Source organism: Astatotilapia calliptera, chromosome 15 (genome assembly GCF_900246225.1).
Source record: "Astatotilapia calliptera chromosome 15, fAstCal1.2, whole genome shotgun sequence".
Lineage (NCBI taxonomy): Eukaryota > Metazoa > Chordata > Actinopteri > Cichliformes > Cichlidae > Astatotilapia > Astatotilapia calliptera.
In genome coordinates this window covers 3110488-3137122 of record NC_039316.1, presented here as the reverse complement: position 1 = coordinate 3137122, position 26635 = coordinate 3110488, and the positions used below count along the sequence as shown (strand labels likewise).

At 41.1% G+C, this 26635-nt stretch overlaps 1 protein-coding gene and 1 pseudogene across 4 annotated transcripts in view; both read left to right on the top strand.

The window, feature by feature from the left end:
* Window positions 1–26635, top strand: part of pak5 (p21 protein (Cdc42/Rac)-activated kinase 5) — an 80060-nt gene that overhangs the window by 11168 nt on the left and 42257 nt on the right. Inside the window, exon 1 of one of the 4 annotated variants that reach the window (XM_026194036.1) lies at window positions 19742–22022. The exons of 1 other annotated variant lie outside the window; for it this stretch is intronic. In XM_026194036.1, the coding sequence (XP_026049821.1) occupies window positions 21968–22022 (55 nt within the window). In that variant the 5' untranslated portion in view covers window positions 19742–21967. Of the gene's footprint in view, window positions 1–19741; window positions 22023–23787; window positions 23810–26635 lie in introns of those variants that run through there. 2 more of the 4 variants (XM_026194037.1, XM_026194040.1) reach the window with 2 other exon arrangements.
* On the top strand, window positions 12230–15365 carry LOC113037213 (trichohyalin-like; annotated as a pseudogene).

The following is a 26635-nucleotide window of genomic DNA, read 5'->3' as shown; positions in this document are numbered from 1 at the left end:
GATCTTTTGCTTTTTGTTGTTTAAATTCTGAACTCCTTTGACTGTAAAGAATGTTGTTTCCAACCCTTCACCAGTCAAAAGCAGCAATCTGGACCTAAATTTAGCACTGCTTGGAAACTTGACCATCACACAGATTAGCATCAGAGATGGGATGTCTTAACACGGCCTTCAGCTGGGAAACAACGCAACTTCGGGCATAAAAAAGGCGGTAGTTAAAGAGAAATCTATTTTGTATATGTGTGTGTATCTGTGGGTTTGTCAGTAGGTATACTGCTAGTGAATACTGCATGAAAGTATACATAGACATTTGAGATCACATATTGTTTGCATGTATATGTACTTGCATGCTTATTCACTTTACTGGGCAGATACACACACAGACACACAAGCACATCCTTTAAGGCGGGCGGCTAATGACGTAGTGTAAGACAGAGAACACAGATGCACTAGCTGAATAGATTAAAGCATTCATCCAGTGACGCAGCTGTGCTCTCTTTGATGCCTGGGCATGAAACTGCAGGAAATGGCAACAAAAGAGGGATGCAGTCTTAGCTGATATTTAAAAAAAAAAGAGATCCACTCTGAAGCGTACAGCAATAGCATGCTAACACACTCTGTCCCTCTCTCTCTGTCTGTCTTACAGTCAGCATCAGCCATATTGGCATATTGGCAAATAACATGACATTTACCTTTGGCAGTAGCTAAATGTTTAAAGACGTGAGTGTGATGAAGCGTTCAAAGGCTTTAATCAGTGGTTTCTTTTAATCATCATCTATTTGTTTTCCTGACACAGAATAATCAAAGAGAACTAAAATATCAGTACCAGCTTCGGCGATCAGTCAGATTGTTATTTTAAATATTGGTGTTGGTCAAAATTTCACAATGTGCACAAGGAAGCAGCTAGCCTCCAACCACGTGCATTTGGGTTGAGGTTTTTTTTTTCAGTTTGTAGCTGGGTGAGATGTTGCTGTGTGTTAATCTACGGAGAGACAAATTGCACATTGGTTTGTTGTGCGCCTGCTTGCAGGACTTTTATTTTGGAGGAGCTCCAACATCCTCGCATGGTTGTGGTTATAACACATTCACAACCCTGCCAGAGCGGCACTACGTGAGCAAGCCGCAGGCTTCATTTAAACTCCCGGTGTGTTTAGAAAGACCACTCCTTAAGTCGACCGTGAGACGCAGGAAGAAGCGGAGGAGAAAGTCGTACGCCGCTGAAATATAAATGGGTTGCACATCTTTGTTTCACTGCAACAGAGCAAACAAAATGGTCCACCCCTCTGAGGGCAACAGTTAAGGCCAGATTTCTAACTAGATAACAAAGAGATCACGTAGTGATAAAGTGATTATGCCCGAGTTCGTTTGGGAGGATTAGCCAGTTGTTTTTGTTGCCCGTGTGGTCGCATGCCACATGTAGCAGCATATACAGTGAAACCACGGAAAGTAGGTCCTTCACGTAGGTCTGCTGTCTCTGCTCTTTTGTAATGTTCCAGGAGAAAAGGCAGTATTACTGATTGTGCAGTTATTCAGCACGCTACAATGCATTATGAATTATTTGGCTATGTTTCCTCCCTGTTGTTCTATTATCCTTCTAGCTAAGCCTCTTCATTTCATCTGCCCTGGACGACTGTGCCACTGTGCATTTCTCTCTCTGTAATTTATCCATCTGCAGAAACAGATCATGTGTATTTGTGTGTGTGTGTGTGTGTGTGTGTGGGTGTGTGTGTTCAGTCAGTAATAGGAAACGTTGTGTTTAAGGGTGATGATTACTCTGGCCCTTGTGGTTTACAAGTAGACAAGGTAATGATGGCTGTTACTTTCTCAGCTATCTCCAGTCAATCCTCCTGAAGTGAGTTAGTGTGTGTGTGAGAGAGAGAGCATTTGTGTGCTGAATAGTAGGAAATGACTCTGAAAGCTTGGAGGTATTGCTTCTCATTTTCATGAGCAACATCATTTCTGAATGACAATGAATCACGAGGTCCACCGATCAGCTGTTGCGGTCTACTCATTTCTAACTCAGAGATGACAAAAGTCACTTGCTGATGTTTATCACGGGCTGTGGGCAGGTTTAGTCTGTAAGAGCTGGCCTTGAACTTGTTTTAAACACTGTCTCTGGCTGCCCTTTAAATGCCTCTGTGGCATCCAGCCTGTAGCATCACAAACTACTGGAAAAAGCGATGCTTTGTTAATTGAAGTGGCACTTCATTTCTTACATTTTGGCAGCTATGGAAAGAAATAATAAATTCACTACCCTCCACATCCTTTAAACACTGTTTCAAAATAATCTCTGTCCAGTGAGCATTTTAGTGGACTGAATATAAAAATGGACATTGCTGCTGTGGCATGATCCCCCAAATAGCCAGGTTTTCTTTGCAATTGCTGGCTTGACAAAACTCCAAACCCCACTCACACAGATATCACAAAGGTGGTTTCTTTGTTAACCCAGGCTTTCTGCATCACGCTGTATGCACTCTCAGATAGAAAGGGGCATTTGACACATCTTTTTCCGCACAAACATGGATCAAATGAGCACTTCAGTTTGAGATATTGTCAGAGGAAAAGGTTGCACAGATGTATAAAGAACATGAAAACCTCAGCGTAGCAATAAAATGCCACACTGTTTGCTGTAAATAAAACAAGAGCTTAATGCTGCATGATCAACAGAAGCATGCTGAGGAAAAAAAAGGTTATGTTGATTTAGGCTTATCAGTAGCATTTACATATTTTCTGAATCACTAACTGAATGCATGCAAATTCCAGGGACAATAGCATGCATACAGTTTTTAGTGGTGTAACTTTACAACTGCGCTTTGGAGCCCAGTGTTTGTAAGCCACAGTTCAATGGGTAAAATATATCCCTGCAATTTATTTGACCATTATTGGAGAAGATGTGTGTCAATATGTGTGTTTGAAGCATGTATGTGGAGTTTTATAGTCCTTATGTTGAACTATGTAACAAGAAATTTGTATTTTTTTTTGTCATTTACTATCCTGCTTATGCAAAACATCTCTGTGCATGTTGTTAGTCTGATGTAAAGAGAGGCTGCAGAGCAGAACCGTTTATTTAAATGATACCTTAAACATTTAAACTAATTATTAAGATGGAAATGAGTGAGACATTTGTAGAAAAAAGAAAGAAGGAAACCAAAACAGAGATGGAGGGAAGATAAGCTTGGTTTAGCTATGTGAGCTCTGAGATTCAGACCACACCCAGTCTCACTTGACTTGCACATCTGATTGTCACAGGCTGTGACAGTATTATCTGCTCTGACTTCTGCCTCCTAGGATACAATGATTAAAGCTGTGGAAAATAGATCAAGAGCAACCAAGGAACTATAGAAGGTTTTGCCTTTCACCCCGAGTACCATTAGGAGAGGTTTAGAGCAGCTAAGGGATGCCATCAACCCAAAATAAGAGCTTTATAGCATCATTTTGAATTTCTTGCGTGTTAAGACAAAGCCATGTACTAAATGTAATCTGCATTTAGCCTTTTATTTTTTGCTTCTGATCCTTTAAAACTTGCAAACTATAACAAAGCGAGATGCAAAGTCATTTCAAACATCTCATTCCTGCTTTTGGTTAGTATCTTCTGACCCATTTGATTCATCTCGGTATCTCTTAGGTGGACCTCGGCCACCTAAGGGAACCGTCAGTACTCAGCTGTGAAGCTGCATGGCGACACTACTGGATATAACACTGGTTATATGGTGCGTGCATATCTGTACCTTTTCCATGGGTCTTAGGCCTGAGAACAGACACAGGCACATATTTCTGTGCGCTCTCACATGTCGACACACAGCGGCACTAATCCCGGCCCGTTATCAGTAAGCATCAGCGTGTGAAGTCATGTGGACTGGTATGAGTCTGTGGCTGAGCCTCAAACACTGCGCTGCTGAGATCCGCTGATGAGAACATCTCCGCTGGACTCATGTCACACCCCGACCCACCACTGCCTGGGGGCCCACATTAGCTCAGAGGCTGTTTGGTGGAGCGGAAAGGCAAGCTATATTTAGCATTACATGTAGTCAAGAACTGCTGTATTCAGGACACCAGGCAAAAGTCAGATGTAGTCAAAATGGTCAACTTTTGCAGAGTCGTTTTGCTGCTGCATTGTTGTTTTTATTACAGTTTTACCCTCCAGAATACAAAGAGTTACTCTGTTTGCTCTCGAGACTCTAGCTCGAGAACAGATTTAGTTAATCCTCAAACGTTTGTTTTAGCTGTTGAACTACTGAACCCGAGTTCACTGAATATCTCTGTATCGATTTTTATTATTTTTATAATCACGTAGCGGTCAAGGATTTGCCCCGCGCTGCATTAGTTTAGTCTTTCAGAGTGGGTTTAGTGTTTAATTATTCATCACGGGACATAATAGATCAAACTGAAATGATTGTCTCTGTCATGTCGGTCAGCATTTGTTTGGTTTTCTGGAACATGATTTACTTTGTCTGCTCCACTACACAAACCGGCAGCATGGCCCTGTCACCATTTGCATGCAGGTCCTTTCAGGGTTTGAACTCTGGCCTCTTTGTTGTGAGGGCATCCTGTACTAGTGCATGTGGAAGTGAAAGTGCATTAGCAGAAAATTCAGGAGACAAAGAATTTGAGTTGCACACAGCAAATCCAGCATGTCCAAATTAACACTGTCGGATTTGATTTCAACACTATTAAAGTGTCTATATGGGTCCACACCAGAAAGTGTTAATTTAACTCTTTTTGGAGAGTTGGTACGTTAACTCTGATTTAGTGTTAAACACCAAATCTGTCTGGAGTTGATAATTTAACACTTGGTGTTAAGAGTTTATATATTAACTCTCAAAGAGTATTTTAGTTTAACTACGTAAGAGTTATCTTCTAATTCATTCTAAAAAGCGGGAATTTTACTGTTCTGAACTTCTAGAAATTTCTTTTGGAAATAAACATTTACTAAAAAGATGCAATGGTTTTTGAAAAACATTTATTCTGAACTGTGCACCTCAATTTCAAAACATTTTATGAAAGATGTAACAGTATACATGTTCTCACTTTCATTAGAATTTTGTTTATCAAAAGGTCTGACATGGTAAATGCAAATAACAGCATTCTCATCACTTATTTCTTCAATACAATATGCATGTCCTTCATTCATCCCTTTGTGGAACTTCAACGCACTTCTGCTCTCCCCCATATTCCATCTTCACAAGCATATCCTGTGCGGAGATCAAATAAAAATTAGTTGACACTAATTAATGGCACAAATAATCCAGTAAACAATTGCAGCACAGTAAAAAAAAAAAAAAAAAAAAGGAATCCTCTTTGAGCCATTACTTGTGTAAAGTATTTTCCCAAAAGACAAGGACACAGGCAACAGGTAATACTGAACTAAATGTAAAACCTCAACCTTTTTCATTTTTACCTAAACCGTGTGCACAAAACTCTGGAGGGATCTATGCTAACGTAGAATCCAGTCAGGACGTCTGCTACTGCTGTTTGCTCGTTTATTTTTTATGGGCGATTGTTTTCAGGCTTCAAGTAGCACCATTATACCAACATTTCACATTCTACACATTGTTTTAGGTGTATTTGACCAAAAGTTTGACTGAAAATTCACATGCAAGCTTTTTTTCAAGGCTGTGGTATTTGCCCGCAAACAATACCTTTCAGCTAGCTAAAACAGAATATTATGCTATCAGCGAGCAACATGGCTAATGCCTTTCACACAGCTTTGTCTCAACTCCAAAGAGCCACAGAAGTAAAAGCTCATAATAATAATTGAAACAATCTTTGAAAAAATGACTTACCAAGCATGGCAAACAACTCAAATATGTAGAGCAAAATGTTCTGAAACGGCTTCACTTCAGCTTCGATTGGAGCCGTGCTGGGGGCGGAGTCTGTGAATTCACTCTATTGGTGTCATAGCCCCTGTAGGAGTTCAGAGTTAAGAGGTCAAGAGTTAATGTTTCCATTGTAAAACCTCCAGATTTGACAGAGAAACACTCATTTTTAACTACTATCATTTTACACCTCAGAGTTACATTAAAAGAATGTGACTCTGCTTAGAGTAAAATTAACTCTACTTTTGCAAGAAGACTATTAACACCAAAACATTTAACACTTTTGAATTTGCTGTGCAGGTGTTTCTCAGTGTTAGTGCTTTTCTTGGCTCATGCTCAGGAATTAAAATGGGAAGGAATCCATAACTGTTCCAGGACTGAATTCAGTCTGACAGGCAGTTTAATGTAAAAATAATAAGTTCATTTCTCACGTGCTACAGCCTGGCATTGCCTTCACCTGACGCCACGGAGATACTCACTTAACATATCAGAGAGTAATGTCACCTGACAGTCCACCTTCACACTCAACGGACATCCTTTGTTTCCTTCCTTCTCACTGTCAAGGGTGCAAATGTCAATGAAGCTGTGGGCGGGGGAACTTTAGCATTTGGCTAGTGCTACAAAGGGGCACAAGCCTACAAACTTTGTTTGTAGAGTCAGGTGTCTTCAAATGTTTCAAGCAGCTTAATAGATACCACCAAAAATGCAAATTGTTTCTGCACAGTTTTACAAAACACGTGTCCTGCTTGGAAAAAGTAGAAAAAGCCTTCCAACGTGTGATACCTTCACTCTCAGAGGTGAAGCCGCTGACTCCATGTAGGATTGTAAGTTTTTTCTTTTCATCTTTTTATAGAAATATCACTCTCCAGAGAAATTTAGGAGATGCAGAATATCTTCCTTGTTTTCTTTCCCACACATCATGCATGGACTTCGTTTGAAACAACTGAGAAAGAATTTCAGAACTTTAAGACCACGCACTCGGGGGATGTGAAACAAGCACCATTTTGGCTGCTTCCAAGCACAGTAAAAGTTACATTTCTTTCATAAATATTGGAAAAATCTTCAGTTATACCAGAGTAAATATAATTTTAAAGCGCTCTTTAAGGACTTAAGCTTAAGGACCTAAGCTTATCCCAGTGTTTCTTTTTCTGTTTAGCCCTACTGCCATTGGCATATTTCTCCTTTGATTTAAAATAAAATAAATAATATATATATATATATATATATGACTATGCTCTAAACAGGCTAGAATTGCTGTGGTAATATAGACATTGCTAATGTAGGTCAACAGATTCACCCGTTCCATTTACCATCTGCAGCTAAAGACAAGTGGTGTGGAAGAGAAGATAGTTATACGCAGCGACTGGTTGTAGAAGTGGAGAGAGAAGAAATGATCTGTCCAGTCTGAAGTGGTGGCCTGATCAATGTTTTATAAGTATGGCCACTCTTCTTTGTAGGTTAGACTTATCTTTCCTCCCCCACGTGTGTGCCAGTGGTGAAGCTGTGAGTCATAGCGGGCTGTGTTTTTGAGATAATGGCCCACATTGTGTGTGTGTCTGTGTGTGTTTTATGTTTTTTCCAGTACAATTGACAAGCAACACAATTAACTAACATTAGTTTTAATTTAGAGACCATGAAACCATTTAATTTATAACATTTGAGGCTGAAAAGCAACACTGACAGATTAGTTTATGTTGCTATAGTAGCAGATCTGCTGTGATGTAGAGCAGACACAAATGTTTTCATGCATGGCTTCCTCCACATTTTTAATGTTTCAACATAAGGCTGCAAAGACCGGAGCTTTTATGTATTTTTTGTGTGTGTGTGTCAAATGGCCTGCATCTCATGTACGCTACAAACCAATCAGCTAGAGGTTGTACGTGGATGTGGAGGCCATGGACATTGCAGACTTCTTCTGTCAGCTGCTCCCTTTAGAGGTCGCCACAGCGAATCATCTTCCGCCATCTCACACCGTCTCTTGCATCCTTTTCTGTCACACCAACCCTCTGCATGTCGTCCATCACTACATCCATGGGCCTTATCTTTGGTCTTCCGCTTTTCCTCCTGCTTGGCAGCTTCATCTTCAATGTCCAATATGAGTTATATTTGCTATCCTTGCTCTTCACATGTTCAAGTGTTACAAGATTGTAGTGAGATCTGCTTTGATGTATGGTTTGTAGATAGTAGCGCTGACAAAAAGACAGGAGGTGGAGCTGGAGGTGACAAATTTGAAGACGGTAGTGACTAGAATGGACAGGATTAGAAATGAGTACATCAGAGGCACAGCTCAGGGTACTGACTTAGAGATGCAAGGATATTGAGTCTATTGTTGCAAAATCAACTTTCAGATGTTAACTGACTCACTTGGGTGCTTATATTCTGGCAACAAATGAAGGGTTACACGACCTTTAAAATGAGGTCATACTCTGCTCTGCCTCTACACATGGTGTGCATGGCTTGCCTGGGATAAAGAGTGACACTTGTCATGGGTTTTAAGCAGCAGGGCACACTGCATTGTCCTCCACTGTTAAGGTGAAAGCCTCAGGTTGCATCATCCATCAAAGCGGATATTTTTCCTTAGCACTGTTGGCTGACATGAGGGACTGCTGTGCTCTCAGAGTCATGTTTTGCTGCTCATCAACAATGGATATATAGGTGTATATATAAGGCTTCTTTCTCCTGCTTAACTGTTCTTGATTAGCAAAATGCTGACTTAAGGCTATCTAATGGCTGTTTTTCTTATAATTTCCTAAAACCCTTCCGTGAGCGAAATTGTCTGATCATAACATACTAACTGTGAGGCTGCAGAGTTCAAAAGTGACAATAAATCTAATGACCTTTTGGAGGCACCCTTCTGTCGCCCTCTGTAATGTCTGTAGTGACAGAACAAAGGCATCTCACTTCAGCTTTCTGCGTGGTCATTTTACCAGTAAACATAACAAAAATTACTGCACAGATATTATCTTTAATCTGCACAATATGCACAAACGTAACAGGCTGCCTATGTGCGACCCCTGCAGGTGCTGCTCAGCCATGGAAACCCATGCCAAGAAGCTCCCGGTGCACAGTTTCTGTGCTGATGTTCATGCCACAGGCCTCTTTTGGTGCTGCACTCCATATTAGTCCCAGTTTCTCATGTGGGAAAATTCATTGCCTGCAACTGCTTTGGTGGTCTGTCAGTTTATTCTGCTACAATATTCTCTGAGCCCAAAAGTGATATTTGGGAAAGCTTGGCCAGGTATCGATGAGGACAGTTGACATTGCCGTGATAACTTTATCCATCTCCTCCTGTAATGATCAATAATTCTTTGTCTGAAGTCTAAATGCATTTTTTGACATGATGCTTTCTAAAGTGACAGCTCAAACCCTGACGTTTTTACAGTGTTTTTAAAATGGAAAATAGCCTCAGATTTAACACTTAAACCCCCACGGACTGCCATTTGGCTTTTCTACCTTTAAAACCCGGAGAGCAGCCAAATGGCTTTTAGCTAAGCTTTAACTTCAGCGAAGTGGAAGCTAAATTGGCTAGTCATTCATATGTAAATTAGGTTGTTACCTGGGAATTCTGGAGGGAGGGGAGTGGGGGTGTGTGTGATTGAGGGGGTGGGGGAGCTGCTAAAAGCTGTGAATTTCCTTTTGTGTTCGTCTTGATGCATTCTCAATCATCCAGGGAAATAAATCTCCAAAAGTCACCAACTTGGAGTGTTTCAGTTTGCCATCTTAGGGAGAAATCAACACACATGGGTGTATGTCCTTTGTTGCTGAGATTTATTGATAAAAACAGTACAAAAAACCAACCATTTGTACACATATTTACAAATAATAATAAAAAGTGAGTGAGTACATTTCAACATTTTCAACATTATACCAGTGGTCTGATTGATGCCACAATGGAGCAAATCGAGCAAAGACTGATAAGTTCGCTGCAATTTCCAGTGTGTGGGGATCATTTGTCACCAACTGCATCACGTGCTACAACCCTGGTCTACATATCACCGTTGATGAACAGCTTTTCCCATCAAAGACTCGGTGCTGTTTCCTGCAGAATATTGCAAGTAAACCTGACAAGTTTGGGATCAAGTTTTGGGTGGCTTGCGACCTAAAATCCAAGTACATTTGCAATGTCTTCCCATATCTTGGCAAGGACCCCAATCGTCCCACTGGGGAGAGACTTTCTGAAAATGTAGTAATGAGGCTGATGGAACCATTCCTAGACAAGGGCAGAAATGTTACCACGGACAATTTTTTCACATCGCTTTCACTTGCGCAAAAACTTCTTAGACGGAAAACCACCATCCTCGGCACAGTCAACAAGATTCACAGGAAAATTCCTCAATCCACTAGACAGACAGATCGCAATGAATTCACCACTCAGGTATGTTGCAGGTCTTTTGTGGTTCTATGTTTATGTGTTTCATTGTGTGTAAAAGGGCTATGGAAATAACAATTTATCTTATTTCTTAGGTGTTTTCAGGAACACGGCAACTGACCAGCGCTGTGTTCCTCTGCGGACAGTGTACTCCCGAACCATCTGGTCCATCACATCCACGCCACACTTTGTTTTGTTGTAAAGGGTGACAGTGTTTGGCTTCCTTTTGGTAGTGTTATCAGTCTGAAAAGACGCAGGAATAAGTGGCAGGATTTAAGAGTGTAATAACGGACTGAAACAGAAGATGGCAGCATTGCATGTACAAGGATGTCAGCTACCGTTAAACCCCGAAGAAGAAGAAGAAGCAGCTGTGTCCCAGAATTCATAGCGCGGCCCTGCTCAGTTTCCAACAATGGCGGCAGCTAGTTAGTTTTAATGTTACTCTTATTATTCTTTCTGGGTCACAAAATAAACGTTTAACATATTTTCAGGCGAGAATGTAGCTGTGTAAACCTCAAATATCTGCTCAGTTTATCAGGACACCACATATTTTCAAAAGCGCTCCGACGTTTTCGGAGACATCTGTTACCCACTAGCTCGTTAGCGAGCCGGGGGCTAGGCTCACTAGCGCCGTGAGAACACCGGACTCCCCGCAAATCGTTTTCAAACCCACCGCCGTCTTTCGCTACTCAGGTTAAATATATATGAGTCACTTAGATAACTTAAAATGTTATTGTTTGGCTTTTTTTCCACGCTGTGCATGCTGCTAAGAATATAGACTGTCTTCTTCCGTTTGGCCGCATACGCTGTCAGCGTGGCAGCAGAGGTTGAAAACACCTAAGAAATAAGATAAATGGATAGTACTGGATGATACTTGGATTTTAGGTCGCAAGCCACCCAAAACTTGATCCCAAACTTGTCAGGTTTACTTGCAATATTCTGCAGGAAACAGCACCAAGTCTTTGATGGGAAAAGCTGTTCATCAACGGTGATATGTAGACCAGGGTTGTAGTGATGCAGTTGGTGACAAATGATCCCCACACACTGGAAATTGCAGCGAACTTATCAGTCTTTGCTCGATTTGCTCCATTGTGGCATCAATCAGACCACTGGTATAATGTTGAAAATGTTGAAATGTACTCACTCACTTTTTATTATTATTTGTAAATATGTGTACAAATGGTTGATTTTTTGTACTGTTTTTATCAATAAGATAAGATAAGATAAGATAACCTTTATTAGTCCCACACGTGGGAAATTTGTTTTGTCACAGCAGGAAGTGGACAGTGCAAAAGTTATGAGGCAAAAATTAGAATACAATAAGAATAAATACAGTACACAACTGTACAGAATAGAATAAAATAAAATAAATATACAATAAGATAAAAATAGAATACAAATACAAATACTATATACAACTGAGTAAAAATACAACGATGACAGAAAGGATTATTGCACTTAGTATTATTGCATATGTATGGATGTGTGTGCTTGATCAGTTAAAGTCTTTATTATGGAGTCTGACAGCAGTGGGGAGGAAAGACCTGCGAAATCTCTCCGTCCCACACCGTGGGTGCCGCAGTCTCCCACTGAAGGAGCTGCTCAGTGCTGTCACAGTCTGCTGCATGGGGTGGGAGATGTTGTCCATCAGGGATGACAGCTTAGCCGCCGTTCTCCTGTCACTCACCACCTCCACTGGGTCCAGAGGGCATCCTAGAACAGAGCTCAGCAACAAAGGACATACACCCATGTGTGTTGATTTCTCCCTAAGATGGCAAACTGAAACACTCCAAGTTGGTGACTTTTGGAGATTTATTTCCCTGGATGATTGAGAATGCATCAGCAGCTCCCCCACCCCCTCAATCACACACACCCCCACTCCCCTCCCTCCAGAATTCCCAGGTAACAACCTAATTTACATATGAATGACTAGCCAATTTAGCTTCCACTTGGCTGAAGCTAAAGCTTAGCTAAAAGCCTACCAGCCATTTGGCTGCTCTCGGGTTTTATAGGTAGAAAGGTAGAAGCCTGGGGATGTTAAAGACTAGAAATGAAAACATGTGAGTCCTGTCTTTAAATAAAAATATATAATTCCCTATATTCCTATCTATTCTTGACATTGAAGCTTTACTCTTCTTGATATTGTGACAAAATACTCTTGGGTTAACCACGAGCTTTCTAAAAACTTGCATATAACAATTGTGCACCACTCATTCCTCATCTTTGCTGCCCATCATTACAACTTTGCTAATGATGGGCAGCAGGTTAGTGTCATGATGTCACCTCAGACATAGTTAAAAGCCCTGTTAACGTAGCTGCTTCTCGCCGGGTGCGGTGGCGCGTGCCTGTAATCCAAGCTACCGGGAGGCTGAGGTTGGAGGATCGTTTGAGCTCACGAGCTCTGAGCTGCAGCAGGCTATGTCGATTAACACAAAATAATTATCCTCATTCAAAAGTCATGTAAGAACCTCATTGGCTTACGGAATGTTGATGTTATTTAAAAAATTCATACAAAAACATGACCTCATTCTAGAATGTCATGTGACAACCTCATTGGCTTATGGTATTGTGATGTCACAGGCTTCTGAATCCATAAATAGGGGTGAGGAGGTACAACTTTCAGTCCGTTATTTGCAGCACTTATGTTAGCAGCATTCAGACGTTCACCAGTAAAGCATTTTCAAACATTTGGACCCTTTTCGTACTCACGGTATACAGACTCCAACATGTCTCAGAAAGAGCAAGAAAGACAAGAAGCTGACCCCAGCTCTATTCCATGGTATGAGTCCCTAGACCCTTACATCAGCTCTCTTCCTTGGGATGAACAGGTGGAATTAGAGGAAAAGCGATTGGAAGAAATGGAGAAGGAAAATCTCATGAACAGAGAAAAGATTAAGATCCTGACAGAAGAAAATGAGAGAAAGAGCGCTGAATTAGAAAAATTATCCTACCAGCTTCAGGAAAGGGAAGGTATTATTGAGGAGAAACAATGGGCTCTCCAAGATAAGAAGAATCACGAGCTCCAAGAAAAGCTTGATGAAGCTCTAGAAAAAATTAAAGATCTGCTCCAAAATGAGAAAAAAGAGAGCATTAAAGGGGATAAAATGCTCAAGAAGAATGAGGAGCTCCAAGAAAAGCTTGATGGAGCTCTGGAAAAACTGAAGGAACTCCACCAAGAAGAGAAGCAACAGTCCACACAGCAGAGAGACATGCAGAGCAAACTCCAAGCCATGGAGGAAAAATACAAAGCGCTGCAGGTGAAACATGACAAAACTCTGGAAGAAATGGATTGCAAGCTGAGGAACATCGAGAAACAAAATGAAGGCTTGCAAGTGATGCTTGATGAAGCTCTGGAGAGAAATAAAGAGTTTCTGCACAAGATAGACCAACAGAAAATAAAAAAGGAAGAAATGGATTGCAAGCTGAGGCACATCAAGAAACAGAATGAAGGCTTGCAAGTGATGCTTGATGAAGCTCTGGAGAGAAATAAAGAGTTTCTGCACAAGATAGACCAACAGAAAATAAAAAAGGAAGAAATGGATTGCAAGCTGAGGAACATTGAGAAACAGAATGAAGGCTTGCAAGTAATGCTTGATGAAGCTCTGGAGAGAAATAAGGAGATCCTCCAAGAAAAGAAACAAGAGCCCATAGAGCAGAGACACCTGCAGAGCAAACTCCAAGCCATGGAGGAAAAATACAAAGCGCTGCAGGTGAAACATGACAAAACTCTGCACAAAAGTCAACAGTTGCTTCAAGACAAGAAGAAACTGGAAATGAAACAGAAAGAAATGGACTCCAAGCTTGACGAGATGGAGGAAAAACACAGATTGCTTCAAGTCAGGCTTGAGAAAAAAGCGCACGGAAATAAAGAGTTCATTCAAGAGAGAGAGCAACAAGGAATGCTCGAGAAAGAAACGGACCACAAGCTTGAAGTCTTGGAGGAAAAATGCAAAATGCTCCAAATAACTCTCGAGGAAACACTGCTCAAAAATAAAGAGTTGCTTCACGAGAAAGACCAACAGAAAATACAACAGGAAGAAATGGCTTGCAAGCTGAGGAACATCGAGAAACAAAATGAAGGCTTGCAAGTAATACTCGATGAAGCTCTGGAGAGAAATAAGGAGATCCACCAAGGCAAGAAACAAGAGCCCGTAGAGCAGAGAGACCTGCAGAGCAAACTCCAAGCCATGGAGGAAAAATACAAAGCGCTGCAGGTGAAACATGATAAAACTCTGCGCAAAAGTCAACAGTTGCTTCAAGACAAGAAGCAAATGGAAATGAAACAGAAGGAAATGGACTCCAAGCTTGACGAGATGGAGGAAAAACACAGATCGCTCCAAATCAGGCTTGATAAAAAAGCGCACGGAAATAAAGAGCTTCTTCAAGAAAAAGACCAACAGAAAATACAACAGGAAGAAGAAAAACTTAATCTCCAGAGGAATAATCAAGCACTCCAAGAATTGTATAACGAAACAAAGTACAAATCAACTGTACTGGAAGAAGAAAAGAAAAACCTGGAAAAACAATGCTCAGCGATGCAGAGTAGCATCAATGAGATGCTGAGAAAAAATACCGAACTTGAGGAACTTTCTAAGACCTTGAAGTACAAAAACACTGAAATCCAGGCGCAAAAGCAAGAACAACAGAAAACACATAAAGACCTGCAGTGTAGACTTCAAGAAATCCAGAAGAGAAACCAGCAGCTGGAAGACATGCACACAGATGTGCACAAGGCAAAGCGAATAGAGGAGGCAACAGTTAAAGAACTGAAAGACAAGCTTAAAGAAAAACAAGAACAATTAGAAGACATGGTGAAAAGATGCAACAAACTTGAGAAAGAAAACGCAGAAACAATCGATGAGCTGAAAACCCTCATCATTGAGAAAAAAGTGCTGGTGGAAGAGTATCTGAAAAAGAAGAAAAAACGCTTCCACTGGTTCTGGAGGAGGGGCACTGCTGCTTCTCACCTGATGTAACCTCGTCTTCCTCCACCTCTATTCCATCTTCATTTCCCCCCTTCCCCTCCCTCCTTTTTCTTTTTTCACCCTCACCCCCCGACCAGTCCCGGCAGTTGACTGCCCCCTCCTGAGCCTGGTTCTGCCATAGGTTTCTCCTTTAGGTTTCTTTCACTTTAAAAGGAGTTTTTCCTATCCACTGTCGCCTGGTGCTTGCTCAGAGGGGATTGTTGGGGTTTTCTCTCATCTCTCTCTTTCATTCTTTCTATCCTTTCCCCCCCCCTTCTGCCTTTTCCTTTACCCAATAAACACAATTGCCCACATTTTACATTTGTTTGAAAAATGTCTTCATTCAACAATAATTCATCTTAGGTATAAAAACAAGAAATAGGTAATAGCTGCATGTGTGTTTGTGTGTGTGCATAATATACATACTTGTTTCCCAGAAAGATTTAATACTAGATGGATAGAGACAGGTTTTTAACTTGAATTGTGAGCTTTGAGCATCACATAGTTAAAGCACATGATTGCACAGCAGCGGTTTGTGTCGTGGTTCAAGAAAAAATTGAGTGTTTTGCTGGGGTAATAATATTGACCCTGGTAATTTTTGTTTTTTTCTGAAATAATTCCTTTATTTGTGCAAATAGAAATAATTTTTACTCTCTAAAGAAAACTAGTATGTTTGTAAATGCTATTTTATAAAAGCTGCTTTTCTTGTCTAAGGTGAAAACAGTGCTTAACCTCTGATTTGCTTGTCCCAGCAGGCTATATCCAAGCACTCTAAACCAGGATCCTTTTCTAAGTAGCTGACAGCTGGTAACTGTGCAGGGGCGGGTCTAGCAAAGTGTTGCCAGGGGGGCAGGTAGGGCATTAACAGGGAAAGGGGGGCACAAAGAAATACTTTTCTTTCTTATTCTCATTTAAAATGTCTAGCTTTTAAAAAATAATTATCTGAATCTTACAACAAACGATTGATAGATTGATGCATATATACCATCAAAACAGTGTACATCACTGTCACAACAGTGTTTGTTTTCATTCAAAGGCTTTATGATTTTTCCTATAATGGTGGGCCAGTTTCTAGTCAAAATGCCCGGGATGATTTTTTTGTCCCAGTCCAGCTCTGTATGCAGCTCATCTGCAGTCTGGTGTTGCCTACATCTTCCTATTCGGAAGGCAGAATTTCCGAGTTCTGAGTACAATCGAAAGCACCACAACTGCAGTTTTTGTGTTGGATGTAAAAGGCGCAGATGACACTCTGACGTAGGCTAGAATCATGGCACCGGTCAATGACGGTCCAGGCGTGGGATTTCTCTCGTGGAAATATGCACATTATCTTTTTCTTTCTATTGGTAGGTGGCACAGTGCACTTGTGGCAAGTAAGCAAGCTAGAAGATTGGCAAAGTTATGGAAGCAACACATTAACAAGAGAATTCTGAGTAAAACCAAAGTTACTTTCCCTAGTAACTAGTTACTTTGAAAGTAATGAGTAACTTGAAGTAACTGAGTTACTTTTGAGAGAAGTAACTAGTAATGTAACTAAGTTACTATTTTAAAGTAACTTACCCAACACTGGTCTCCACAGTTGCAAAGCAATGACCAAGAGATTGAGATTTCAGATTATTCCACTTGAGTGCTTCAGTAGGTCTGTGATTCTGTAAAAACAGTCCTCTCGCTGAGCCTGACTCTTGATTTACAGAGTAGGGCTAGTTGGGGTGGGGCTCATAGCTCCAGTCAGTATTTCAATGCTTAAAATCAGTGTTCACTGGAGCAAATAGTAGTGACACCTAACAGAGGGCGCTGGATACATTTGCACTGTGAGTAAATACTCCATACAATGCAGGCTGGTAATAGAAACGCTCTGTTCTGTTAACAGATCTTGACACCAGGGGGGATGTGCAGTGCTTATTCAAAGAATTGCACAACTACATTGCTTCACCAGAAGGCATTCATTGTAATCACACCCTCTGTAATTACATCTGTCATAACTGCTCTTTATTTATCCACTATATCTGTGGCTTCTTGGACACAACCATAGCTGACCATCTCTGAAATCTGCACACACACACGTGCACACACATGACATGACACAGACAACCAGATGCTAACATAAACAAATAACCAGAGAGTCACAGAGTGCCCTGCAGTGTTGCCAGTCATTCTCTTTATGTCTGACTGCTTCTCAGTGAAATGGCAGGCCTACAAAAAGGCTGCTTCAGTCTCGGAAAAAAAGAAACATTTGTCTCTTCAGTCTAGATGTGGATGCTGTCTGCATACAGATGTTAGCCCTGGGGCACTGAAACTAATACCATATGGCATAGCCTTCCTTTCACGTGCTTGATAGTGTCGATGGCAGGGCTGAATAATGGTTATTCCTTCATTCTTTATCAGTGTACAGGTTCAGATAAGAAGCAGCACTTTATCTACCTTTGCTTATTGGCTAAGGAATCCAATATTATGAGTGTGGGGTTTTTTTTTCACAGTGGAGCTTGTTTTTTTTTCTCGTGTCAGTGTGTTATTGCTCCACATCTCAATCCCTGCAAATTCATTCTGAATAGATGTGTTAGAGAGCTGCATGTTTTTGAAGCCTGGACTCAGACAAAGGAGTTGGATGCAAGGAAACGATGCAGCTTTGTCCGATAGTTGACTGTACCTGTGTTGTGTTTACCTAAAGTGGAGGCTGTCAAAATGTAAAATCAGTCAATGTAAAACATTGAAAAATGAATGCCCAGGATTCACTGAAATGATGGTCGGATGCTTTTAGTTTGGCTTCATGTGCTATAATAAATAATAAGAACCGGATTCTTGGTGAGGAAAAAAATAATAATGTAAAGATCAAAACTCAACAGCTTTACAGACCTCTTTATTTATTGTAAAAAATAATTAAATATATTTTTCAATACAGTATTAAAGTAATTTATTATATTGCTTTGAATATATGTTTGGTTAAAGGTTGTAATACCTCAGTTGACCCCTGGGATGGGATAAAATTGGCATGAAAGGCTGAGTAGGGGTGACATAATCCAGCTCTCGTAATACATTCATGTTTGGCCTGAAGATTTGTCTTGTTTATTAAAACAGTCAACAGCTGAAGCAGCAGCAGCAGATGTGATGCGTAATCATGCTTCCCACTTTTCGAAGACACCACTATGTCTGATGCCCATCACAAATCAGCAGTGGGCTGCAATAAAATCATGTTTAGTGCAACGCTGCTGTGCAGTAAAATAAGATTAATTGTTTGTATGATGACCGATATCAGCGGAGGGATAAAAAATGTAATTATATACTTGCTCTGGAGTAAGATGAATTGTTAGATCAACAGATAGAGTTATGTTGTGCATATTGAGAAGAGCTAACATCCGAATGAGTTTTATGACTTAATAATCAACCTGTGGTCATAAACTAAATATATGTATTATCAAAAGGATGAGTTGTAGTGGTGCCTGGGTTTAGTTTAAAAGTTAGGAGCATTGATATTTGAAGGTGGAAGTATGGCTCCTTCACATTGTCTGATGGTATTCTGGGCTAACTGAAAGCAGCTCTGGTGCACACTGGAGGGATACTGTATCCGACCTTCCCTGGAAATGCCTAAGGAGGAGTTGGAGGTTGGGGCTGGGGAAGAGGATCTAATAATCTACTGAGCTTGCAGCAGAAGACCTAGACCTGAAAAAGTGGTCCTAAATGCACAGATCAGTCAGTCAGTCCCCAGTTAACAGCATCCTTTTCTCTCAAATGGCATGCAAAAGCTCTGGGTAGTCATGTTCAGCTGGTTTATACAAGAACATTTGTATTGATTGGTTCTTCATAAAGCAGTAATATTAAAAGGTTGTAATTCTTTTGTGAGATTTCATTTTCGATTCACATCATGTCTCTTCTTTTCAATGACTATTATAAGAGATTTAGTTTGGGGTCAGCCTTCTACTTTAATGTGCTTTTAAAGGGAGAAAACACAGCTATACACATATATACATATAGACATGGTTACACATCTGCACACGCGCTTTCTCAGGCAGTGATATGCAGTCTTCTGTCCTCAGGACTGCAAAGATCTCATTTAGATAACTCTCCTGATCTCTCGGTACCTCCCAGAGTCACCCTTCTTTGCTGTATCCATCTATTATGTTACACCACGATGAGATAACAACTTTAGCTGATCCTTTCCCTTGATAGTGAGAGATCGGTGAGAGACCTGAAGAAAGCAGCTGACCTGGATAGCTCCCTTTCGCAAATGTTTCTGTCATTTGCAGTGATTGTGATTGCGTCAAGCATCACGCTGCATCTGTATTGTGACAGCTACGATGTACCCGCTCATTAGACATGTGGAGGGTATTGATGCTCTTAAAGAGTGTGGTACTTAGCCGTGAAATGCCATCATTTTAACCGTCTCTGCTTATGTTGCCATCTCCATGTGCGACTGCGTATATAAGATGTAGATTTAGGATATGGAATTAAATTCACAGTCTTTCCTTAATCTAACCAGTGTTTTAATAGTGACAAACCACATGATAAACACAATTATTCATAATTTATATAATTATTTTTGTATAACAACAAATTTTCCCTTTTGAACAAAGGAAAAAAACTGATATCGTTTTTTATTGCATGAACTCCAAAAATTAGACCATTGCTTAAAATTGACCGTTTAAGGTTTGAGTGTTTTGTTCTTCGAATGTTAAGAGCCAGTGACTGCAAATAATTTCAAACTGTTGCCCTAACAGTACTTGACATTTAGCATTTGATTTTATTGGTCTGTGGTTGTCAAGGGAAGTGGGACAATACTTCACTTTGAGAATGCCACAGAAAACTGCAAGATGAACGGCCTGACATACTGACATCTATAAGACTGATAAATCAGTTAGAAAAATTACATACATCATTACATCCGGATTTAATGATTCACAATCAGTCAATCAGATGAAAAGCTGATGTTTTGCAAAATAAGCCAAATTTATTTAATGACAAGTATTTATAGCTAAGCCCCATTTACATGATTGGAGACCATCTTGCAACCATCTGGTGGATTCCACAAAAAGTTGGTGAGTGGTTGATGGAGGTTTCTGGCACTCACATGTGTGAAATTGGATGTAGAGAGGTTTGTGGCGCTGCACCAAAAAGACCTCCTCGTGCTTTGTGCTTTTGGTTGCTAGCAGGTTGCAAGCTAGCAACCTGGAAGACCCCAACTTGTCTGCAAACACTGGCAAATTTATTGGCAGGCAGAGGTGAACTATGAAATGTGCAACGCAAACTGGAACATGACAAGGCTTGCCTTCAAACTTTGAGCTCTTTTAACACGGGTTGGGTTGCAGCAGTAACTGGTAAAGTAAAAACAGTCCTCATTTATCATGAGAACACAGATAAATGTCATACATAATTTGTTTCCTTTCTTCCCAAGTGATTAACCAAAAAGAACTCCAAACTGTCAGAGTTCACTACTTTGAAGGAAAAAATGTATCCTGTAATATTTGTTTCAGGTCTTCAGGAAGAAGCGGACCTTGAATTCTTGATGTAACATGACACAAAATGCTTACAGTTAAATTTGTCTGCAGAAACACATTTCTTGTGTCTCATTTCCTGACTATTAAAACACATACCAATGAGTACCTGCTAAAAATGAATGTTCTTTCAGATGGAAGTTCATTGCTTTCCTTGTGCCTCCAATTCAGTTTTTCAGTAATGCATTCAGATATACTCCACATCCATGTGCAGCACAACCAGCAGCAATCTCTGCTCAAGCCTGAAATGTACCGTATCATCAGCCTTGCACTCCACGAGTATACATTAGATATACTAAACTTGCAGATTTCTTTCAGCCCTTGGCTTTTGCTCAGGCTACCTTTTTTCATATTGGCATTATTTGAAAACAACAGTGCATTCAATATTTTATTTGTATTTGGCTTGCTGCCTTGCATAGGTGTCATTTCCCATCCCCTCTTTCTCTCTCTCTGTAAGGGAAAAATGCTGTACAGTGTTATCCTGACAGCCTGGCACTGCTTCTGTGAGACTGTTTGCCCTCAGCACAAGGCCTGTCCGCGGCTGCCACCGCTCAATGTCCCCTTTGCGTCGGCAAACGGCCAGACTGTCACAGTCTCTGACTGGACCAGCTGTTTTTTTTTCTCTCTTTCTTCCATCTTATCTCCTCCGTCACACTCTCTGTCTTCCTCCCTGTGACTTGTCGTGTGAAAGAGGCAGTGATAGGCCGCCTGGCGATGCAGCTCTTGACACAAACGTTGATATCCGCACACGCTGGCATCGGTGGGAGACAGTTTTGTATGTGTGTGTGTGTTGGCCAAAGCGACCAGCACACAAACACCATCCTGTGGATTGTGGGAACGCAGAGGACACTCACGCTCTGTTGTTTTTGTGCTTCTGTTGATGGACACGTAAGTAGGAGGAGGACAGTGAAGGTCAGGGGCAGCTCAGTTTGGGACGTGGCCGGTCAAACCCAGTTAGACAAACAATAAACGTAAAATGGGATGGATCCAGGCTTAAGCTGTCTGGCCGTGCCTCGGCCCGGTCTGCTGGCGTAGGCACTTTTCGTGTCCTGTGCATCTCACATTGGGAGTTATCAGAGCATACAGGCAGGGTAGCATTACTAGTAACAGTTCGCCAGAGAACGCAGAGGGTCCCGAATGTGACCTGATTTGTCAATTCGATGACTTCTCAGAAGCATCGCTCCACCGGGGGGGAATCATCAGCTTACAACTGGAGAGGTGGACTCGCTGTTTAGTGGTTTTTGTGCAAAGAAAATTGAGGCGCATAATGGATTTGTCAGGAGTGTAATTTGACATCAAAGCGAAACATCTGAGGAGCACTTAATTGTCTGCCTCATTATGGCCTACCCAGAGAGCTTTGATTGGCTGAAAGAGACCGTCAGTTTGTTGCCAGGTAAGACCTCTGATTCACGCAGTCTGTGTGTAATTTGACAAAAGGTATATTTATAATCAGAGCTGGAGCTTCCCATTGCTCCCCAAATCTTTAAACCTCATTTGAGAGAGGAATCTTACAAACTGTTGTGAACAGTTTGCAAATGATAACATTTTTTTAAAAAGCCTCTCCATCAGACCGAGTTGTTTACCACTCAACGAAACACATCTTTCGGGAACGGAAGGTGAAATGCATGTCTGTGTAAACAGTTTTTGGAGCCAATTAAATCATCTGAAGGAACAGGGCGAAGAGAGAACAAGTGAATGCAAATGAGAGAGAAGTGAACAGCAGACAACAGAGCAGGGCAGGACAAAAGAGGAAGGAGGAAGAGGGGGAACAAAGACTACCTGTGAGGATGCAGGGACACATTTGCTTCTCACTTTGCTCATTTGCCACCACTTCAAGTAAATCTAAACAGAAACACTGGTAATTTCTTGAACACAAATGGCAAACCGGGCTTAGGCTTTCACTCTGAACCTGTTGACCTTTTAATTAAATTAGGAGTTCCTCCTATTCTCTGTAGGAACAAAGTAGAGAGCATTGCCCCTCCCTCAGCTTGTTTATCAGAAGGCATTTGTGTCCTTTTTCATGTTGCGTTTTAAATTATGTATGAAATGTATTTGCATATTTAGTGCATGAGTGAATGCTCTGCGTCTCGATACCGAATTATGCTTCTAAATTACAATCTAAAGGACAGAAAATTAATGCGCTCTTTGGAAAACATGATGAATACACTCTGTTGCCACAGAACATTAAAGCATGCGCTTAGGAACCAAAAATAGATACAGCGTGTATACAAGACACAGACAACACGAATACTGACACACACACACACACACGTGCAGACTCTCCGGTTCACTGCAGTGTGTGTGTCTGTTGAGGTGTTGTTGTACAGAAGGGGAAATGCCTGTGGAGGCTCAGATGGTGACAGATGGTTTGGAGACAAATCAGCCTGGGAGTCAGGATCTCTGCCCTGGGACCAGTAGCCCATTTAAGTGTGTTGGTGTATATAGCGTGTGTGTGTGGTTACTGTGAATCCCATTAAATGACATTGAAGGCTAATTGTTAATACATTTGAATGCATTTGCATGAGCATTTGGATGGCTGAGCATCTCCCTTTTTTGTGTGTAGAGGATGTTAAATGTTATGTAATGCTTCTCGTAACATCAAATGACATTGCTTTGACAGATTAAACGGTATGCAAGCATGAATACAAATGAATACAACACACTCAGATATAAAGGTAAACAGTTTGCATCAGCATCCTAAACTATCTCTTTGTATGCAGTAGTGTTTGTGTGCTTAGCTTTTAGTAGTTGTGTAGCTTCTAAAAGAAATCAGTGTTTGCATTGCAAACAGTACTCTGCTTATTACCAGTTGTTTTCAGCCATACTCTTGCGTTGAGTTACAGTGGACATAAAGAGGCAGGATGCTTTATTATAGCTTCATTAGCTGTTTGAGTAAACTGCTTTACCCTTCTGTGCAGTGCAGTGAAAAATCCGATCGAGGCCGCTCACCACACACGCAGTCACAGCTCACTGCAGTTCAGCACAGCTGGAATGACGGTGCTGCAAATCTCTAATCTCTGCCATATATTACCAGGTGCAGTTTTTCATCAGAGTGACATTGTTACTCTTTGGCGGGCTAACCTTGCAGGCATTAGTGTGGAACTTCTCAAAGTGCTTTACAATCCGCCCATAAATTACAGCTCAAGAGGTGCTCGCACGGCAGCCTGGAGAAGTTGTGCAGTAAGTAGTTCCTCTGGCTTCTGCGTGGCAGCAATTCCCAGTGGGCTCTACGCTTCAAGTACATCTCAGTCTGAACTTGTTTTGTGACTGTTGTGAGAAAGAAGCTGCTAAAAGCTCTGCAGGAGTACGTTTGGGCTGGGCGAGTACATGAACATGTGTCTCCATCTGCTGTCTAACACACGTTCAGTGCTGTGTTTATGTGTGTCTGTCTGCATGTGTTGTTGTGTCTCCTTACTGCTGAGCTTGGCCTAGACGACTTAAGTCCTACTAGCCTTTAGTAATCTTATTCCCGAGAAGCACCATCTAGGTCATGGGTTTCCACCTTCACTATGGGTTGCTTACCCAGTACAAGAAGGAAAGAAGAAGACATTTTGTGAAATGAAAGCTTGATTAAAATATCCCTCTTGTTTAGCTAAAGCCGTTTACTGTAATAGATTTTGTTCATATTGATAACACTGCTGGATTTACCACTACACACCTATTTAAAAATAAAAATTGGTTTCAGTTACCCTCAGACAGATAAAACAAACTAGCTAGCTTGCTAGCTGATTTAAAAGCGCTAGCTGTTTAGCTTGTTGTTTGGTTCAGTGTCTATAAATTAGCTTGGTTCTCATTAACCACTATTTTCTTGTCTTGCATACAATCATTTGAAAAATAAACTTTTCACAGGATTAGTCTTGTGAAAAAAAGGAAGTGTATGTAACAGCCACGTGATGCTAATCAAATGATCATCATCATCAGTTTGCTTGTCTGTAGCAAGCAATGTCACCCCAATGTCAGATCGTGCAATGCTCTGAGAAACTGCAAAGATCCCAAGAGCTCAATCTCAGACTCTGTGGGCGTCAGTTAGCATGTTAAATGTTGAAGTTAATGGCATTAAAGTTAGAAAAAATAGACAAGAAGCCTTTGTTTGGGAGGGTTACCAGGAGAAAGCCTCTTTTTTTTCCTTTAAAAAAAAAAACATGGCAGCACAGCTTAGGTTTGCTTAGTTGCTCAATCACCTCATACTAACTGCCGAGCATGGTGGTGGAGAGGTGATGATTTGGGCTTTGCAGCAACAGGACCTGGGCCCTTTGAGTCAATCATGAATTTGTATACCAAAGTATTCTAGAGTCAAAGGTGAGGCGATCTGTCTAACAGCTAAAGCTCGGCTTAAATTGGATAATGCAACCAGGACAATAAAGACAAACACAGCAGCAAATCTTCAATGGAATCACTGAAAAATAACACGATCAAGGTGTTGCATTGGTCCAGACTTCAACCTGACTAAAATGCTGTGGTGAAACCTTAAAGAGATCTGCATAAATGCAGTCTCTCACAGCAATGTGACAGTCTGGTAAGAGAGAGTTGGACACCTGGAGACGCATCTAGAGTGGCTGGGGCACCCAAATAACTGGACGAGCACACCCACACACACTGACCAGTCTGATTAGTACTTCCGCTGTGGTTCTTAGTTGGATGTGGCGTTATAGGATGTGTTTTTGTTTGCATGTTGCTCTAAGGTAACAAGAGCTTCGCTTACTGCATTTGTCAGCTGATGATTCAGTGCAAGTCTGCGATCATCCTCGGTTTAGTCACTGTGTGCTGTCCTGCAGTGATGGCAGAAGACTTCCTCTGACAGGAGCCGTGTTTCAGCTTCATCCTTGACGTTGTCTTCATTAAATGTATTTTGTGAATGTCATTTCCAGTGGACATAACGTCTGCATGTCGGTACTGCATCACTTCTTAATGTAGCCACTTAGTGTACCTGCCCCAAAAATAGCAACAAGGTTAGAACCTTGGCTTGATTTGTGGAGGTTTAAGTGGACATCGGCCAAAATTGGAAAGGGTTGCTGACACATCCTCCTTACATAAGAGATTTGTAGCTCAGCACAAAATGGAAAAGATAAAGATTGAGCATCGTTAGTTCTTTATCGGGGGATACCTGCGTTTAAATTGTTTGGTTTTGTGAATCAAGCTGGCTGAAAGACAACGAGCAATCTTTCCAGATGTACCTCTGTGATAGACGCTTTCTCGAGGGGAGTGGGGGTGTGTGGATGAGGGGGGGGGGGAGCTGCTAAAAGCGGTGAGCTTCCTTTTGTTTCATCTTGATGCATTCTCAATCATCCAGGGAAACAAATCTCCAAAAGTCACCAACTTGGAGTGTTTCAGTTTGCCATCTTAGGGAGAAATCAACACACATGGGTGTATGTCCTTTGTTGCTGAGATTTATTGATAAAAACAGTACAAAAAATCAACCATTTGTACACATTTTTACAAATAATTATAAAAAGTGAGTGAGTACATTTCAACATTTTCAGCAATCACTCACAATCCTGGCACTGCCATGGTATCTGTAGTCTGCATTTACCACATGTGTATCTGTTGCAGTGAACACATCGCACAGTGGCATGATTGTTCTTGCAATTGTGTTTGACCTGACACATGGCTCTTTTTCCAGGGCTCGGTGTGGAGGGTTGTGTCAAAGGCAACTGTTCTTTTCTTGCCTTCTTCGCAGCTACATGAGAGTGAGCTAACTCCCTTGCAAGCTCCACCAGGAAGTCCACCCGTCTTTCCTTCGTCCCGGAGCATGCTTGATACAGCACATGTGCATTCAGTGCTGCCATGTCAATCATGTTATAAAACACGGCAACTGGCCAGCGATGTGTTCACTGCAACAGATACACATGTGGTAAATGCAGACTACAGATACCATGGCAGTGCCAGGATTGTGAGTGATTGCTGAAAATGTTGAAATGTACTCACTCACTTTTTATAATTATTTGTAAAAATGTGTACAAATGGTTGATTTTTGTACTGTTTTTATCAATAAATCTCAGCAACAAA